Source organism: Rhineura floridana, chromosome 6 (genome assembly GCF_030035675.1).
Source record: "Rhineura floridana isolate rRhiFlo1 chromosome 6, rRhiFlo1.hap2, whole genome shotgun sequence".
Classification (NCBI taxonomy): domain Eukaryota; kingdom Metazoa; phylum Chordata; class Lepidosauria; order Squamata; family Rhineuridae; genus Rhineura; species Rhineura floridana.
The window spans coordinates 148,457,893-148,478,224 of NC_084485.1; the positions used below are offsets into that span (position 1 = coordinate 148,457,893).

At 42.0% G+C, this 20,332-nt stretch overlaps 2 protein-coding genes across 2 annotated transcripts in view; one reads left to right on the forward strand and one right to left on the reverse strand.

Moving 5' to 3' along the window:
* The first annotated feature begins 1,231 nt into the window (after positions 1-1,231).
* Positions 1,232-2,265, forward strand: LOC133386807 (uncharacterized). Its single transcript, XM_061630575.1, has 2 exons — positions 1,232-1,310; positions 1,583-2,265. The coding sequence occupies exons 1-2, from the start codon at positions 1,301-1,303 to the stop codon at positions 2,263-2,265; spliced, it is 693 nt and encodes a 230-aa protein (XP_061486559.1). The 5' UTR covers positions 1,232-1,300.
* A 16,984-nt stretch (positions 2,266-19,249) lies between these two features.
* Positions 19,250-20,332, reverse strand: part of C6H1orf21 (chromosome 6 C1orf21 homolog) — a 217,946-nt gene continuing 216,863 nt past the window's right edge. Inside the window, exon 6 of the mRNA XM_061634049.1 lies at positions 19,250-19,888. Coding sequence (XP_061490033.1) covers positions 19,850-19,888 — 39 coding nt within the window. The 3' untranslated portion in view covers positions 19,250-19,849. The remainder of the gene's footprint in view (positions 19,889-20,332) is intronic.

The following is a 20,332-nucleotide window of genomic DNA, read 5'->3' on the forward strand; positions in this document are numbered from 1 at the left end:
TTTGTCTAATGGCAATTGGAGTCCAACATAATCTGGAGACCCACAGGTTCCTCAGCCCTGCAATACAAGATTCCTTAGGTAAATGGCTTTCTACGCTGCCAAAAGAGGACCAAAAGTTTCTTGTTATCAAGGCATTTCAAAAAGTTTTAGACTGCTGTGAGATACAGACTTCAACAACAAAAAAGGGAAAGGGAGAAGGCACAGATAATGCTGAGATATTCATAAGCCTTCCCTCTGAAAAGGGTATCCACAGAAGGGCAGGTGCGAACAGGACCTTCTCTGTTATGGCACCCTGCTTATAGAATTCATTCCCCAGAGGGTCTCACCTGGTGCCTATCTGAATGCATTTTTGGTACCAGTTGAAAACTATTTTTGCAACCATTTAGACTGAGATATGTTTGCTGCTGTCTTTTATGTACTATGTGAGCTGCCCTGGAAATACCTTCTGAAGTTCCTTACAACTTCTTACGTAAATATATATAACAGGATTGTTTACTGGGCTTTAATAAGGGCAGTGCAACACATGCATCTAGACATCTTACCTCATGATCTAGGCAGTGTTGATCATAGACCAACTCTCCACTGGATGAGGTAAACAAAAATAAAAACGCCTCACATATGGGAGGGAGGTGAAGCATTCAAGTGCTCAGAATTAAGTTTATTGAGCTCAGCACATTGTGAAAGTTTTCTATGTTTGGACACAACCTACTTGAGTCTTTTTTCTCCAACTCATTTGCAAGAAAGTTAGCTTCCTCCTCTTTTGTTCTTATTCAATGAGGTACTACATAAAAACCAAACACATGGATTGTTAATGACACATCCACAGATGGGTTTAGTAATTTTTAAAATGCTTTGGAAGGAAATTTATCCTTTCTCTCATTCCCTCCAAATTGGCCCTTCCTTGGTATGAGGTAGTTGCTATAATGAAACAATGCACCCAAAATTTATATGCCTGTTGTGAAATGAAATGAGAAAGGAACTATTTCAATGGAAGCAAGGATGGTCTTTGCATATATACTTACTTTTCTAATTTAATTCCAGCATCTAATCTACCCTCATATTAGAGAATCATAAAAGATTACTGAGCTGCTATTTCAGGCAGCAGCTCTCTCTGACACACTGAATAACTGCATCTCCCTGTGACTCATTCAAATGAGTTATTAATAGATGGGCTATCATGATGCTGTTTGGAAGGGTATGTTTTATCCAAGTACCCACATATCTGGTTTCTCTCAGCAATGAATTTTCCCTTAAACCTTGTATTTAAAGGTTTTGATCAGACTGAGGGGGGCAGGACAAGATGGCGGCAGGTATGCAGTCCGTTTACTGTTCTAATTGTTTGTTTTAATTGTTCGAACAAGGGCCATAATACTAACTAGCCTGCTGGAAGCCCACTCATTTGGCTGTTCCCTCGGCTTTTCCCTTTTGGAATTTGTGCTTGCTGGTCAGCTTCTTATCTTCATAAGGGTGTAAATCTGCCATCGTTAATCACAGCGTCTGGGGAGCTGCCAAAGTTTTCATACTACTACAAGCAGAAGCAGAAGCCCAATGCTTGAAACTTCCCCTATCACTTTTTTAACAGCATACCCTCCCTGCTGCTTTTGTGAAATGGTTTTAACAAGGAAAAAGTGTAAAGAACTAGAGGGGAACCCCCAGTCAGATGAAGTGCTCCAGCTCGACCAGCAACCGAAGATTACTCAATTCTTTCCTCCCACGACACTGGATACTCACCTCCCTATAGAGGAATCGCAGACTCCATCTTGCCTACCCCCTCCGATTCTGGATTGGTCTCTAGATCATGTAAATGACATTTATGAGCTGAAAGGAGACCCTTCCTCACAATCTCTTGCCAAGGAACTTGCACTTGCTGACCGTCATCTCTCCCCAGAACCCAAGCAGTCTGATTCAGAGCTGGCACAAGAGAGTTCACACCTTACAGACACAGAGCGTCCTGCTAGACTTTCTACAACCTCTTGTATGGGAGTAAACTTAAATAACACCTCTTTGACAGGTTGGACACTCCTGATTCTAGATGAACTAGAGTGTATTAAAACCTTTCTTTCTGAGTGCAACGCTCTCTTGAACACCCTGGCGTCAGTTGCCAAGACGTTACACCCCAACACGGCACCCTCAATTGGAGAAGTAGGTGCTTGTTACTTTCGGAAGAAGAAATCTAAGGCGAAGTCCTCTTCCCTGCCCTCTCAACTTCGGGCAGGAAGGACCAAGCATCATCCTTACCCAAGCGCCGAAGGAACACTTTTCTAAAGAAATCAAAGAACGTTAAGAACTTCAAATTACCTCCCTACAAGAGATTAAATTACAAGCCGCTCTTTGCCTTGCTGAAAACTCCATCTGAAGAGCCTCCCCTTTCCTCCAGAGGGAAGCTCCTTCCAGTGAACTCTATGGAATCGGGGAGGGCAAAGGAGAAAGAACTTGTTGATTCCGCTACTAACACTCTGACTATATGTACGGCCATCCAGTCTCCCCCCTTAACAGTGCGGGTCCCATCTTGCATCCCGGTTCCTTGCCCTAACCTCTGCATGCCTACGCAGAATGGTTTGACTCTTAGTCCTCCACCCAGAGGGCATTGGAACTTGATTTGGATTCAGAACAAAATGGCTTTTCTCAATTATCCCAAACCCCCCCCCCCAATACCATCCGCAACACCTCTCTAAACTTCGGTTCTGGGAAACCCTGAAGCCTTTTCTCCCAACCCAACTTTATTTATCTGACATTTTACACATCGATTTTCTTTTTAACAGTCTCAATACGGCGAGTGCAATTGTTACTTTTAAGAAATCTGCCACCGCAAAAATGGTATATGGCCTAAAGGAGCGCTTAGGAAATTCCGGCATCTACATTCGGAGATATTTTGAAAATATGGCCCCTCCCCAGCCCCTTTATCCTTCATCATCTACCTACATGAAGAGACCCACTTTACCTAACTCTGCGCCAAGTCCGTCAATCTACTCTCCATCTATTCCTCTCCCCACCAATCCATCAGAAATCCAAGTTTCATTAAATGCCTCTCTTGAAGACCCTCGAGAACCAGAAGACCTCCAGTTGTTGGAAGTTTTTGAAGACTTACCTAGAGAGGAGCAGCTGGCTATAATTCACAGAGTGGACCGCCTTAGAATGGCCCTGTCAGCGCTGCAAATTAACAACTCCACTCATTCTACACACAGAAGGGCAACAAGCCATCATGACCTCGCAGACGAGAAGCGGGAACCTTTTGACTGGATAGGGGCTCAATACCTCCAACCTCATGAACTTGGTTCCCCATCAGCAATGAATGGAACCCCAGATGCACCCGTGCAAATTTTGCCTAACTGTGATCGTACCCCGAACTGCTGTGTCATGACTTCCCCTTTGTCAGTCTCGACACTTACCAAAGAGCCTAACTGACTTCATTCAGGGATCAAGTCTTTGCCTATTACAAATATCAAACACAGCTCTTCCCAGCTCACTTTACTATCCTGGAATGTGGCTGGGTGAGCCAACATTGTTGATAATCAATGTGTATATTCCCCCTTTAACTAAGAAATATGAAATCAGAGCCGTATGGTCTAAACTGGAGAAGTTTATCGAAAAACTCCTAAATGAGCACCCCAAAGCCCTAGCATTGATTGCTGGCGATTTTAATGCTAGGTTAGGAGCTAATAATAATGAGTTATATGCCCATTTTCATTTATTGCCACCTGAAGAAGAGTCGGAGCACCCTCTTCCGCAGAGACAATCAAAAGATCATAAATGCAATTTTGCAGGGCTCTGTCTTACCCATCTGAGTCATTCTTTAGATCTTATAGTTCTTAATGGCTCTACAGGGGGTGACTATCAGGGCGAATTTACCTTCCTATCCAACCGTGGCACTTCAACGATTGATTACGCCATGTTGTCTTACAAGCTTTTTAATTGTGTGGACTTTTTTGAGGTAGGCGCGAGGGGGGACAGTGATCACCTCCCATTGCACCTGGTTTTAAACCTGAGCGACCATGTATTTCTCAAAAAGAATGAACCGATGTTGAATCTTTTGGCGGAGTTTAGATGTGCTCGATTAAAATGGTCCCCGAGTCTGGGTTCTAATATGAAAATTTTGTTTACAGTCTGAGCTGGCCCAATCGTACCGTAATGATGTAATATCCACTCAGTCTTCCGTTTCGGCAATTGATTGTTTCCAAAAATTTATTCTTTCTATCCGCCAATTTTTAGCTCCAAAATGGCTCAACAGTTCAAGGTCCCTCCCAGATCACTCCAAACCCTGGTTTGATAAAGAATGCATTATGTTAAGGAAAGTATTAAGGGACAAATATCGGGAGTACAGATCTTTAAAAACTCCTCTTCTGTCTGAGGATTACTTTGAGACTAAAAGAAGTTATAAAGCTTTAGTCAAAAAAAAGAAATTAAATGCTAAAAGGGAGGATTGGGAAAACCTGCTGAAAGCAGTCAGAACGGGTGATCAATGCAGATTTTGGAAATTGGTGGCCAGGGGTGGCCAAGCAGTCGCTGGGAACAGGAATTTTCACATTCCCCCTAAGGTCTGGGAAGCTCATTTTGGCTCAATATTTGCTAAGTCATCGCCCAAAGATCAGGTAAAGGATGATTTGTCTTATTTAGATTCACTTCCAGAGTGGCTCCCGGTCTCAGTTGCAGAAATTGTGTCTCTTATTGACAAACTTAAAGCAGGTAAGGCCCCCAGAAGCGATAATGTGCCTCCTGAACACCTTAAAGAGAATGCAGATTGGTGGGCCCCACTACTGGCTGCACTTTTTACCCATATTGACAGAACAGCATATATACCAGTAGACTGGAAACAGGCGATTGTTATTCCCCTTTTTAAAAAAGGGAACCACCAGGACCCTGCTAACTATCGCCTGATTAGCCTATTAAGCATAATTACCAAGCTCTATTCTGCCCATCTTCTTGATAAATTTCATGACTGGCTCGAGGCGAACAAGATTTTAGTAGAGGAGCAAGCTGGCTTCAGGATGGGCCATTCCACCCTTGATCATGGACTGGTGCTGCAGCATCTAGTGGAAAAATACATGTTCCCCCCCCCCCCCGGAGGTGCACTGTTTGTGGCTTTCATTGACTTCAAAGCTGCGTTTGATCTGATTCCCAGAGACAGACTTTGGGAAAGATTGAGGGACTATGGTATGGAAAGCCGGCTTCTCATCTTGATCCAAGGTCTGTATAAATGTACCTCTCTTAGAGTCAGATGTAACCAGGGAGGAGGGTTATCTGCTTCAATCCCCACCATTAACTGTGTTAAACAGGGTTGCGTTCCTGCGCCGTCCCTGTTCAACTGTTACATCAATCCACTAATTTCCCATTTGGCTGGAGAGAATGTCCATCCCCCTAACTTAGCCGGTAGACCTTTGCCAGCACTTCTGTATGCTGATGACGTGGCTCTCCTGTCCCTTTCTTGCGTGGGTTTGCGCCGGCAACTATGGGCACTTGGAGCTTTTTGTGATCTAGAACATCTTACAATCAACCACGATAAATCCAAGATTGTAATATTCTCTCACAGGAGAGTTAAACATCAATGGCGTTTGAATAATCGCCCGATTGAACAAGTTTCATTCTATAAATATTTGGGCATTATTTTTCATTCATCCGGCCTTTGGTCTACGCACTTTAAAAATATCAGCGATAGTGCCCAGAGAAGTATCAGGGCAATTGTCTCATTTTATTTTGCAAGTGGAGGCCAATATGTCCCGGCAGCTATGGCGATCTTTAACGCCAAAGTTTTACCCCAAATGCTTTATGGCACACAGTTGTGCCCTTTGGCTAATTATGCCTTGTTTGAAAGTGTTCAGTCAAAATTCATCAGGTGTATTTTGGCCCTGCCTACTTGTGTTCCAAATGTGGCACTTCGCCGTGAGGTTGATACTCTGCTGATTGAGTCGAGGGCTTGGATCTATAGAATAAATTTGTGGCTCAGATTGAACTTTGCTCCCCAGGGGCTTGCCCCTTTAATCTTTCAGGATCCGTTTCAATCACTGTGGAAGAGGGCGGTGTTCCACAAGCTTCAGTCCCTAGGATTTTCCCAATCTGTTATTTCCCATTTGGGCTTCTATAAAACCAAAGAACTACTTGCACAGCGTATAAGAGACACAGAATTTCAGCACAACATGTCTTTATTGCCAGCCTTTCCATATATTTGGCCCAGAATAAAAGTGCCTGCTTTAGCCTCTTATTTGTCATCATTAAGTCTTCCTAAATATAGGAAGGCTTTTTCTTGGGCCAGATTTAATGTCTTGCCTTCTGCAGTCCTAGAGGGTAGGTATAAGAAAGTTCCCCACCTAGAGAGATTTTGCATTTGTAACACGGGGGCGGTAGAGGAGGTGGAACATGTTATTCTTCATTGTCACCTCTACTCCAACCTCCGATCACGATTCATCTCCCCTTGTCTCTCCAACATAGGGGCCAGCACCCATGGTAAAAACAAGTTGTACCTTTTACTGGAAGATCGTGTCCCTTATATCTCTGACATGGTTGCAAGATTTTGTGTTGCTGCAATAGCCCGCAGGAAAAGTCTGATCTCAACTTTAAATTGTTAATACTCTGTTTATGGAAGTATGTTTACTGTGCAAAGCCGGTCTTCGACCGAATAGTATTAGTATAGTTCTATAAATTTTAAGGCTGTATTGTATGTTTTTTCTTTTTTCTTTTTTTAATGTATATATATATATATTTTAATTGGTCTTTGACCGTAATAAATTGTTGTTGTTTGATCAGACTGTCATGAAAAGGGTGCAATGCATTTTTACCTTAATTCTTTAACGCAGTGGAAATCCACTCTGTCCTTAGTATTATGCTAATTTCAAGCTTTAATCCATTTATTTAAATGCCATTCAATCACTCACATTGTGGATTAAAAGGAACCAGATTTGAGAAATCACTTTTAAAAAAAAGGATTTGAACCTGAACGCTGAGACAAGCGCACTTGGAACTTGCACTACAGGTTTCAGAACTATAAAGGACAGCTAAGCACATGGCTGTACAACACCACAGGGAATCAGGTCAATCTCAGAAAAGATGGACAAGGTAGCAATCATGCTGGAGCTTTTAGAATCTGCATCAAAATCAGATATGGCTAGCGTCCTCCAACATGGAATCAATATTAAATAAGAGTTTTCTTCCAGAAGAGCCGAACTAGTGTATGGAGTAGCATACTGTACTTCCAGTATTTCATTTTCCAGAATATTTAAAAAACAGTGTTTAAGATTATATTGCTTAATGTTTAATGGGTTGTTTTCTATGGCTGCTTCATTTTCTCTGAGCTGCTCTAGGTGATGGCAAAAAATATCATCTGCTGACAAATGAAGAAAGATTTGAATCCAAGCTATCTTGGCCCATATACTTTTTTCCTACATCAAAATCAGGACTGTTTCCTTTCAAAGGAGAGCATGTACAGTAATCACATGCTGAATTACAAGGTTCTCATACAACAGAATCCTTGCCCATAAACATGTCATCTTTTGGCCCTTCATCTGATGAACTCTAGTCCACAAAATTTTATATACCATAATAAACATGTCAGTCTTTAAGGTGCCACAAGAATCTGTGGTTTTTGCTGCGACAGAGTAACACATCAGCTATCCCTCTGGAAATATTTGCACTAGTCTTTATTGTGTGAAGAGCTATTGAAAACTGGCAGTAGATGGCACTAAACACTAAGAAAAATTGTTACATACCTTAAAAAACAAGAATTGCCTTGCTGAATAGACCTAAGTCCCTACTCAGTACTTGTTGTTTCAAACTGTAGCCATCCAGGTGCCTCTAAATGTTCACATGCAGATTATACATAGCAATGGCCATCTCCTCACCTGCTCTCCCCAGCATCTGGTACCGATGACTATCCCACTTCTGTACATGGAGGTTTAATTTTGCTATCAAGGGTAACAGGAGGAAATCTCCCACCCTCTCTGAATTCGTCCAGTCCTTTTAACCATAAAAACTACAGACCAATATCCCACTTTGTCACAGTGAATCCTACATATTTGTTAAGTGAAGGACTCTTCTACTGCTTCCATGCCCAACCCCTCTGTTAATCAACTTCATTGGGTGATCTCAAGTTCTAGGAGAGAGAGAGAGAGGTGTCAAATGAAGTTGTTTGGCTGGGCAAAAGGGCTCCACCTTGGAACTGTTTATCCAGAGCTTATAACAAACGCAAAATATAATTGCATTGACACAACACAACACGGAGTTCAGAATTTCTTCCAGGTTAACAAATCATAGAAGTAAATAGCTCATTCCTTTCATGAAGCCAAACATATCCAACTCTTGCAACAGTTCACCATCCCAGAACTGTACAGTATATGATTTGGACTTTGAATTATTCTCATATCAATGCTTGCATAAGAAACCTTTTTTTTTTAAAGGTAGATATGGCATCTACCACATTACTACAGGTTTTTTTGCGGTGGAAATGATGGAGTTAAAAGACCCTTCCTAGGGTAATCAGCTTTCAAGCCTCTGTCTCTCAAGTGCTCTGAGGCAGGCAGCACACACCACCTGCTCTAGGAGCATCTTTGCATCGCCTCCTCTCCTGTCTAACAAGGAGACTAGGACAAGGCTGTGTTTGCCACATGGAATGGGCAGGAAGACTAGAATATGGAAAGGGGAGAATGGCAGACGAGAGTGTAAAGGGAAAGACAAAAGAACCAGCTAGAAGGGCACTGAGTTGGAAGTGAGTATCTACAACATTGGTGTTAGAGTCACATCAGAGAACAAGAGTGTGGACAGAAAAGACAATCTTTATGGAAACGCCAGCATCCAGATGAAGCCACAGTTCCATTGGAAATACATTGGCTGGCGATGTGTTTAAAATCTTTTTCTGATAGGGTGGTGCGAGAAGAAATGGTTGTGTTTCTTTGCATATAAATAATATTGTACCTGCAGCAGTACATCTTGGTGTGGAGTGTTCCTGTTCATGGTTCCAGCCAGCTGCTTCTAGACTACTCCCTTCTCCCCTACTTTCTGTAAGTCAGTGTTCCATGCCTTCTCGCGGAGCTCCTCCCACCCCTGAATGGTTTTCTACATTTCTCTTCCGGGTACTGCTACAAATGTTGGGATTCCCTGAGTCTGCCAACAGTACGTGGATGGTGCTGTTTTTGGCTAGCTAAGGATAGAATGAGTTCACTGTGAGTATAAAGAGGATTTTTCTGAGCTTTTCTCTTGCTCATAGATCCCAACTATTTGGATTGTTCTGAACTGTTTTGATTTAGATAGCGCAGAGTCCGTGCTTAAGCCTCCCCTGTTGTCATTGCTGCTTTTCCTCCCATCCGCCACAAGAGACCTCCATTCACAACACTGTGCTGCACAGCAGGCAGGGAGCCAAGTGGCAAGAGGGTAAAGAGGAGGTGCAGGAGGTGGTGGTGCAGCCGCAGCTGCTGCTGCTATGGAAGCCCCTTCCCTCTGAAGTGACAGGCGGCGTTTCTGGACTCAGACCTATTTCTGCCTTCATGACTTAGGGCTCCTTTATACATTACAAACATTATGAAGGCAAAGTTCATCACTTTTATGCTGCAGGGATAGTGGGAAATTCAAGCATGTGCTTCACACGCTACCCAATCCAGTCCTTCATGTAGAATTCATGTGCATAAAGGGGGGGGAGTATGTGGCAATCCAGAGCTATGAAATAGGGCATCATCCATATGCAGCCAACTCTTATTTCTCCATTCCACTGGTGTTCAAGGAGCCAGTGGAAACCCTCCAACTGTGTATGGTGGGCTGTGTGGGAGCAATCAAAGCAAGTCTTACCTCAGACAGGGCAGAAGTGCTGTTGGTCAGTAGGGACCCTGAGCCGAGTTCTCTTGTTCTTGATGGGGTTGCACTCCCGCTGAAGGATCAAGTTAGTTAGGGGTGCTTCCGGAGGCAATATCCTCAGGACCATTACATCTCTTTTTAACTGGACAGCTAAGATAAGAACATTTTCCCCTCAGGCCTTTTATAATGACCGAGGCTGTGAGCACACTAGTGGCCTACAGCAAAGCGTTTCCATTTGGCCACATGTGGACGGGGAATGGGTTGATCTGCTGATCAGTTGCAAAATCTCTTTGAAGTGAATTTTTTTTAAAAAGGAACTTGAGCCACTCCCACCAGATTTTACAGTAAAAAGTGGCAGCGTTTGACTAATGTCGTGTGTCCCCGTTTTCAGGAAAAAAGAACTGGAGATGTGCTAGAAGCAGCAGAATAGTGAGTGTTTTTCTACCCTGAGTCTCTCTCTCTCTCCTTCCCACCCTCCTCACCCCCGATTTCTGCCAGCATAGATTGCTTACATTTATAGATTATGGTGTTACTGGACTTTTGTACTCTTGGATTATGATTTTAATAAAGCTATTTTTATTATGTATTTTTTGAACTCCTTGCATCTGGGTTGGGGGACTTGGCTTGAAGCCAGACAGAAATAAATATTGACAGAGCAGGAAAGGAACATTTTTGCACCTACACTCATTCATTACAACTTCTCAAGAGAGATCCTGCTTGCATAGCACAGGGGCTCCCTACAGGCCTTCTAATTATAGCACATCATTTGCAGGATGGAGTTTGCTGTGCCCCAGTGCCATTCCGCCCCCCCCCCCGCCACCTCTACTCAAGGTGAACAACAGATAGGGATTCTGTCTGAAATCAAAGGTGCTTATCTTTGGCTGGATCATTTGCTATTCCCTCCCTCCCCATACCAACATCTGACACACACAGGCCTGCACTCAATGTTAGAGCAGACCCACTGAAAATAAAGAACATCCCTAGTTTAGGTTCATTAATTCCAATTACTCTACTTTGAGTTCATCTCAGCTGAATACAACCCAAAGGCTTAGAGGTGTATTCAGCTGAGATTAACTCAAAGTAGACCCATTGAAATTAATGAACCTAAGTTAGTTATGTCTATTAGTTTCAAAGGATCTACTCTGAGTAGAACTAGCATTGAAGGCTACCCCCTTAACACCTAACATTCAGTAGTTGCAACAAGCTTAAATCATGAATGATAGAGGTGGATGTAATAAGATATACTAATATCCCTATTCAAACATATCCAACATGTTTTAGTCAACTGATCCCTGTAGCACAGGGACAAGAAAGCTGTGGCCCTCCAAGTTGTGGACTACAACTCCACAGGCAGCATTTCTGATGGTCAAAGCATCTTTCAGGTGGAAGAGTGAGGAGCCCCAATCCTGTGTCTGTATCTTGGCTGTCTACACAATGGTGGGGAAGATCTAAAGAGGTTAGCTTGCTTTAGGCTCATTGGCTCCTCTGTGATTTAGAACCCAGAGTGCTGAATGGGGGGGGGGGGAGAAGCTTACACATGCAGAGCAGGCACTCCACTACAGATCTCCCTACCAATACAGACGGAACAGGATAGAGGCAGGAGGCGTAGTGCAGAGACCTGATGGGCACTTTAGTGGACTCAAATTCTCTCACACACAAATTTCAGCAAATAAGTCATCAACTGGAGGAGACATTCTGCTAAAACCTATGTATATTTTATAAACAGCAAGCGAGCATGGAATCAATTATTCACTGTCCCTTCCAACAGAATGTATTAGTCTCAGATAATTCTCTACCTCTGCCCATGTCTCAGCCACAACTGAAATCATCAAGACATTTTCTGACCCAGACTGCCTTATAAAATAAAGGATGCAGTACTCACTTCTTCAGGAGCAGAGAAAAATATACTTCTCACATTTCTATGCTGCCCTTTCTCTATAATGAGCTCAGAGCAGCTGGCATGGGATTCTCTTCATTTTTTCCCCTCACAACAACCCTGTAAGGAAACCTTGAGAGACAGTGTCTTGCCCGTTATTTTAGGGCTCAGTTTAGTGAGGGCAGGGATATCAATGTATCAATCAGAGGGTAGGTAACAGTGCATGGAGTGACCATCTAGGCTACTGAAAAGGCCTCAAACACAATCAAAGGGAGCAGATAGAATTAAAAACTCTTGTACAAAGAAGTAGCAATTTAATTAAGCAGCAATGCAATTAAGAGTCTCTCTGTCCTCTTCTTCTCCACAGCGGCAAGAAGATAAGTTTATGGGAAGGTAGTTTCCTCTTTGCTTTGCAATGAAGAACTCCCTGGATCCAGAAGTGTTAAATAACTATTGCCCAGTGGCTAATATCCCCTTTTTGGGCACCGTGACTGAGAAGGTGGTGGCGGTCCAACTTCAAGCATGCTTGGAGGAAACATTACTTGGATCTGTTCCAGTCTGGCTTCAGGCCTGGCTATGACACAGAAACTGCCCTATGACATATGTAAGGAGAGAGATGGGGGAATGAGACCCTGCTCGTTCTCCTGGATTTCTCTGTGGCTTTATTGTTTATGCGTTGTTCTAATTAGCAACTTGTGCAAATCGTTGTACATGATCTGACTTTCTACATGATCTGCCCCTGATGAAGGCAGGAGTATTTCCAGCCGAAACGCATTGGGCATACCTTTTAAAAATATTTTTACAATAAATCTCCAGACTTTGATTCACCCACATTTGCCTCTTCTCTTGACATCCTAGTTTTTCTCCCCCTTATTCCTGCTTTTGATGCTGCTGACCATGGTATCCTTCAGGAACGTCTCCTGGAGGTGGGGGTTGGGGGCACTGTGCTTCAGTGGTTCCGCTCATACCTCCAGAGCCACTTCAAAAAAGTATTTATGGAAGGCTACTGTTCAGCATCATGGGAATTTGCCTGTGGTGTTCCATCTTGTCTCCCATGCTATTTAACATTGGTATGAAGCCACTGGGAGCTGTCATCAGGAGATCTGAAGTGAGGTGCCATCCATATGCAGAGCACACCCAGTTCTATCTCTCTATTCCATATGAATCAGGAGAGGCAGTTGAGGTGTTGATCTCGTGCTTGGAGGCATTGATGGACTGGATGTTGGCCAATAAATTGAGGCCGAGTCCTGAGAAGACAGAGATGTTATGTGCCCAGAGTTCTCATGTCCAGGAGGTGAGAAGATGGCCTGTTCTGGATGGGGTTGCTCTTTCCTTGAAGGAGCAGGTCTGCGGCCTGGGGGGTGCTCCTTGATCCAACACGGTCACTGGAGGTTCAGGTGGCCTCAGTGACCAGGAGTGCCTTTTTACAGCTCTGCCTGGTTTGCTAGCTTTGGCCCCTTTGGGGCAGAGATTATTTTACCACAATACTCCATGCTCTGGTAACTTCCAGACTGGATTATTGCAATGCACTCTACATGGGGCTGACCTTGAAGATATTTCAGAATCTTCAACTGGTCCAAAATGCAGCAGCCAGATTACAGGCGGGGGTTAATTTTACAGCTCATATGACCCTTCTTTTAAAACAGCTGCATTGGTTGCCAGTTTGTTTCCAGGCCTAGTCTAAGGTGCTCGTGTTAGTGTTTAAAGCCCTAAGCAACTTAGGTCCCAAATATCTGAAAGACTGCCTCCTTCCTTACAGATCCTCTTGGGTGTTGAGATCAGCAGAAGGGGCCCTTTACCCTCAGAAGCTCAGGGTGGTGGTGGCCCAGGAGACGGCATTCTCTGTGGCTACCTCTAAGCTATGGAGCTTCCTCCCCACTGAGGTGCGTCTCGCAACTTTATTGTACAACTTTCAGCAAATGCTGGACTCACCTCTTTACCCTGGCCTTCAATGCTTGAGATGTATATTTTTAGGACCACCCTATTTTCTGTGATGTTGTTTAGGTTGTTTTTAAGTGTTTTAATTATGTGTTTTAAAGTTGTTGTAACCTGCCCTGGGACCTTGGTTGAAATACAGGTAATAACAGTTAACAACAGCAACAATAAATACCAAGAGACAGAATTCTGACTGTTGAAGGGAAGGAATACCTCCTATTCCTGGCAGAGATCTAGAAGGCCCAAACTGTGGCCTGTGATCCTGGTGTTCTTAAACCTAGAGCCCTGCAGCTCTGGGCGGATTGGCTTGTTTAAATGCCAAGATTCCATCTCTGGAAACCACTGAAGTGGGCTGAGGGAGTGTTGGAGCAGCAACAGCAGTTCTGTAGAAAACGGTGTAAATCGTTGTAAAGAAACGTTTTTGTTAATGTGAAGGAGTCAGGAAGGGGCCAGCCCTGTGTGGTACCCGACTAGAAGTTTCAAGCGTCATTCTCTAGGATCTCCAGGTAAAGGATCTCAGGTAGCAATCTGGGAAATAACCTTGGAGAGTTGTTGGCTATCCCCATAAACAATATTGGGTTAGATGGACCAATGGTCCGAGTCTGCATTAGACATCTTCACATGTTCCTGAATTCATCATCTACCCACATAACATGAGATTACACAAGGACCATGTTTTTTATCTTGGTACTCAAGCCTCTTCATTTTTTTTTTTTTTTAAAAGAGCACCTACATCAGCTATTAAATTCCATCAATGCATTTGCTACATTTTCCACATTAAGATATTTTTAAAATGTGGAACATTGCCATAAGACATAGATGTGGAGATCAGAGAGCGTGCACATAGGTATGCACCCACACGAAATCTGATCTTAAGTATGATTTTTAGACTGGTGTACTTGGGGAATGCACTGTGTGTGTATTGCCTTCAAGTCGATTCCAACTTATGGCGACCCCATGAATGGGGTTTTCATAAGGAGCTGCGAGGCTATGTGGGGATTTGAACCCGGGTCTCCCAGGCCAAAAAGCAACATAATTATAATTTTTGTTTTCATTCATATGCACTGTAAACATCTTGTAGTTAGATCCAATTAGACTTGCAGCACGTGAGCCCCATGTTCATTAGTACTTACTCCCAACAATGTGTATAGGCCAGCAGCCTCGATGTGGTAGGATTTTAATTCCAATGAAAGTGATAATGAAAAGTATGTTGATTTGGATGATCAGTTTTTATTTTATTTCTTTGATGTATCCTCAAGGAAAGTAAAATTAAAATAAAAGAATTTGGTTGTTGGCTCACTTGGTAAGCTTTAAAGTTTCAGGTCCTAGATTCTCATATGCTTTGTGGCAGCTGGAGCTGAATGCAATTTTAAAACATTTTTATAAATTAACTCTGAAACCTCTTCACTTCTCACAACACTTCTTTTTTTTCTGGAAAAAACCCTGAAATGGGCAATGCAATCCCCTCCACCCAAATATTTCTCCACATGCTTGCAAATATACAAATATGCAAGCTGAATTATAATATCCACAAAATTTAGGAAGTTTTATTACTGACTGGCAAAGCTAAGGAGATAAGTGAAATATTTTCCCATGCTATTTTAGTATACCCAACCACCATCCAAGCTTTTTTACATTTCCTACTTATTTGATTAACTCCACAGAAAAATAACAGGTGCAGAGATTTCCAAAGATTTGAGGGCAGTTTGAAAGCAAGATCTCTGCTGATGGTACGTGTACACTCATTCCACTTGGTGGTAGAGAGGTTTTGTATGCTTTTGCTTGGTTTCAAAAGCCTGCTTGATCAGAGGAGACAGCGGGACAAAAGATGTGTATGCACACATAGTCGTATTTGTAATTTTTTGGTTCATTTTTATTTGCTTATGTCTGCTGTAAAAAATGTTTAATAAAAATCTGAAAAAAGGAAAAGATGTGTACATACATTGCATTTTAATTTTATTGTAATTTTTAAAAGAATTGTAAAACACCCTGGGAACCTGTTGAAGGGTGGAGCATAAACCAAGTGAGTAACAGAAATAAAGCCTCTTCGCAAACCACTTTCAACTCTTTAACATTTTGCCACTAATCTAAGCAGTGCCATAATTACTTCTTACTAAAAGTGACTACCAGTTTGGAAGTGAAGCAAGGCCACTCCACCCCCAAAATAAAGTACCGGTTTCTATATAATTGAGGGACAAAGGATGATTATTTCTTAAATCCCTGTGAACATCCACAACAGAATGTTGACGGCAGCGGAATCTATATAGATAAGAAATTGAGTAACTCAGTCCACTTTCTAGAGGTGGAATTCCCTGGTTCCTATGAATGGCGACCAGCCACAATGACTCTGAACGCCAGGTGCTGGAAATCACAGGTGGGGAGAGTGCTGTCACACTTAGGTCCTGCTTTTGGGCTTCCCCTAGGTATCTGATTGGCCACTGTGAGAACAGGATGCTGGCCTAGGTTCTAGGTCACTGGCCTGATCCAATAGCTCTTGTTATATTCTTCTGTTCCTTAGACCCTGTTTTTTCCTTCCTTGGGGCAGAACTGAGAATTGCCTATAGAAGGATACATCCAAAATTTTAATATTGCTGTAATTGGGAAGACGCATGCCCATCCAGAAAGAGCAAAATGTAGCAGCAAAAGTTGGATTTTTCAATATGAAAAAAAATTGGACACTGAAAAATGCAGTATGGCTGCATGCAAGTCAATGGAGCAGAAGCTTTTGCATTCTACTGCAGCCTCCCAGACCTCTCTAGCTGTCCCTCAGAACTCTCCCCAGATCAGATCCCTTACTGGACCTGCCTTCCATTCCAACTGGAATGTGTCCATGAGTTCCGATAATGCTTCTTGAGTACCTGGATGGAGAATAGGGTGTGTGTGTAGAAACTAGCATACTGTACAAAAGGAAGAACTTACATTTGTTGTTTCACTTTGCTGATATATGGGCCTCAGAAAGCTGCTTAGAAGGAAAAGTGGCCATCAAACTGATAAAGGTCTCCTGTGTCCGCTATACAGCAATAAAGTCATCAGGATAAAGTCTGGCAGCAAAGCCCCCAAATTGAGCCTTGTAGGACTTTATAGCACCGTGAGGGAAAGTTTCAGGAGAATGAGAAAGAAAAGCCTCCCCTCCTTTTCAGAACCTTGAACAGCACTACAAGGTTCCTCTTCCAGGCTAGCTGCCTCGGGAACTGGTCTCCCCTCTTCAGGGATGGGAATACACTGCAACATGCTGGTGCAGGTCCCCACTTCTTCTACATGTTATTTAACTTGTAAGTCATGTAAATAAATAGATCCCGCATATGTGGATCCTACTCTTCTTTTGGGTTCAGGGGGATAGACTCATCTGACTTGTAATTCCTTAAGATTGCGAAACCTGTCATACGTTTTTGCCTACAGATAAAGATGATCATTTGTAATGGGAAACTGCCTCATTAAAAATGGCATCACTTGTGAAATAAAATCAACACCAGATAGGAGAACAGAAGCCTCTCTTTTAATTCTAGAGAAAAGCCAGGATAAGTTAGACTCTGATCAAACAAGACGCAGGGAACCCAGAAAAGCAACTTCCAGTAAATGTGGAGAAATTAGTACTGATATGAGACTATACAAATATTCAGTAATGTATAGTATAATTCATGTGAATTTATTTCACACCCAGTTATCTTTCCCCTTTAGGGCATTCCCCCTCCCCACAAAAACTGGAGAAAATGGGAGGTGAAAGCAGCTTGAGCAGGTTGCCATGGCTAGGGTATTCAACATTTGTGCAGTATGAATGTGACTTCTAAGTGTAAGTTTTGCTTGCCCCTATTTTGTATATTGGCTTGTTGTTGCAGAAAATAATTTCACAACGTGATCAAGTCCCCCAACATATTGTGCTCCAGGAGGGAGTAGTCTCTCTTCCACTGGGGATTGTTACAGATGGCAGGGGCGAAGATATTACCTTGCCCTATATTCTGACCTCTCTTTTGGAAAGGCTAATACCATAGGGAAAGGGGCTTCAGGTCCATACAATTCCTTATTAATACTAATAAATGCATACATCATATAGTTCCAGTTAGAAAAAAGTTACACTGGTATGTTTACAATCTGAGGTAGACATGACAAACAGAGGGAAGTAAGGGGCAGAAGGTAAGGGAAATTAAGAACAAGGTGCCAAGCTAAAGAGCAAGTGGGCCGTCAGAAAAAAACATAAGAGAAAAGGTCAATTTTAAGCAGTTTAAAATAGAGATGAAGCAAGGTGAGTATCAAGAGGACCAGAATTATTCTAGCAAGAAGATGCCACAACAGGAAATGAAGAGACATGGAAAAGAACAGGAAGAATATGCAGTGAAAGAAGATGATTAGAACCAGTGGAACCAAGACAGCAGGAAGGAACACAAAGACAGAGGACACCAGTGAAGAAAGTCGAGTGGGATCAATGAATATGGAAAAGGTGAGAAGTCAGTGAATGTAGAGAACAAGAGGGCAATAGGTGAATCAATCCCATCTTAAACAATTGTTTTGTGACATGTTTTTGAAGACAGGCATCTCTTATCTTAAGCAGAAACTGCTGTTACCCTTTCCTGTGAAAAACTTCAAAACCACTCAACTGATGAGCACCCAAATGTGACCATACAAAAGCCCACAGCATGCAGGCAATATTTCCATGGTTTAGTTCAGCCTTCTGGTTCCATGGTTTAGTTCAGCCTTAGTTGAAAATATCTGTAGGACGTCAGGTTAGAGAAAGCTTCTTTACTTTTATAAGGAGGGGGACCTACCTCAGAATCAAAATGTTCATGAATCAAATGGCCCTCTGTGACATCAGCAAACCTCGATATATCAGAGCAGTTTACGCAATGGCAACCAGAGGGATGGGACCTCTATACCTAATCAGGGTCACTGTGACATCGGAATAGATAACTCTCCGGTTGGAGGCAAAAGAGATCAGAGCTTTCATGATGCTCATGGCTCATGGCACTGATAGATTTTATTACCTACAAAAGGACTTAATTCAACTAGTTGGACACATGAAGACAAAATAAAATAAATGCTATCTATCTTGATCCAGGGTAAACCTTAACTTTATTACAAATTCCACAGACTAATCTAAAATGTGCTTTTTCAATTTGTACACTTTTATTGATGGGCTGCCACCTTGATATCTGATAAGGCAAATGAGGGATAAAAAAATGAGCTTCCATTACTGAAAGAAGCAATTTTTTATGGTTATCCCCTCAAAGACAAAGAATAAAATCTGTCATACTTGTTTAAAGAATAAATGCAAAAGTTTTTAAAAACCTTAGGCTTATTTTTTACTCATGACAATATTTGTTAAAAATATTACATCTGCCCTTGACAAGAGAGAGTATCATCTTTTTATAATCTGGAAAAATAAACTATACAGACATCCCAAATTGGTACATAGGTGCTTTAAAATAACATCCTTTCCCAGTTATAATTCCAAACGGGTACTTCACTCCCCCCTCTGTTTACCCAATGATTCTTTAAACACATTGGACTGTATAATGGGTATAAGACAAGAATACCTAAAAACAGTAAAATGTTTTATTTTCTTAGAAAAAAAGAGGGATTCAAACTGATTGTGATCACAACTTCCATCTGCGGTCAGCAAAGCCAATACTGCAAGTTTATTCCTCGACTGAAATACCTAGTTAAAGAAACTGTTTTGTTTGTTAATTTTTTTTTTTTTACAGATTTCTGCTCCTGTATCACCATGTCGGCATTTGTGTGACAACATGCTTTTAAATTGGCAACTTCTTCCTAGCAGAGAAACGAGGTCGGTCATGGCAAAGCATCCCATCTCCAAAGCTCTAAATTGTCAGTGTTAATAAGAACTCCACAATCCATTGGTGGGTTGGCAAACAGAATGAACGTGAAGGTTCAACTGCTCAGTTATGGAAGGTTTTGTATAATACTACTTCAGCCAATAGAAAACAGGCCAACAGCTCAAGTGAAATCTACAGTGTCACTTAGATTTTATGTCAAAAGATTTGCTGTGTCCCTGGACACAGATAAGTGAAAACCTGGAACAACAAGTTTCACCAAGCAGCAGCAAAGGGAGTTCCATATAAGCTGTTCTTCTTTCTCTTCTCGGCGTTCATTGTATGGTCATTAAGAAACACTGGAACTGAATGGAGCATACAATGTGGAAATGATCTTTTGTTATGTAGTGCTGTTCACTTGAGAAGACTTCCAAAAAGGATCTTGACTGGACCGTAATCTATTTACACAGTAGTATTCCCATTTTGATCAGCAGAATTGGCACTATGTGATATCCTCCTCTTCTGAACAGTAATCACGACCCTTTAAAGAGAGAAATATTTTAAAAATAAAATATATTAAAACAGAGAAAGAAAACCAAAAACATACAGTAGAAACCACGACTTAGATTTATTATTTAACATATCTTCTTTTGAGAATACTGATATACAACAACATTCTAGGAAATTCTATGCCGCAGCTACGGTGAAGTGAGCAGTTTGCTGCAAATCCCTCTGCATTTGTTGTATGGTGTTTTCAGTAGTACCTACATCATCATCCTATCTGGTCATGTCAGAGTTTTACCCTAGACATTACTGGAAGTAGCATGGGAGCAATCATAAAATAGTAAATGTACTGCTCCAGGTCACCTAGAAACAGGGGTTAAACATTTGCAAAAATACATCTTAAGGCCTAAAGTTTATGTATCGCTGTTTTGCTCAATTTTGTTGCCCTGGGAGGAAGGGCAGGATATAAATTAAATGAATG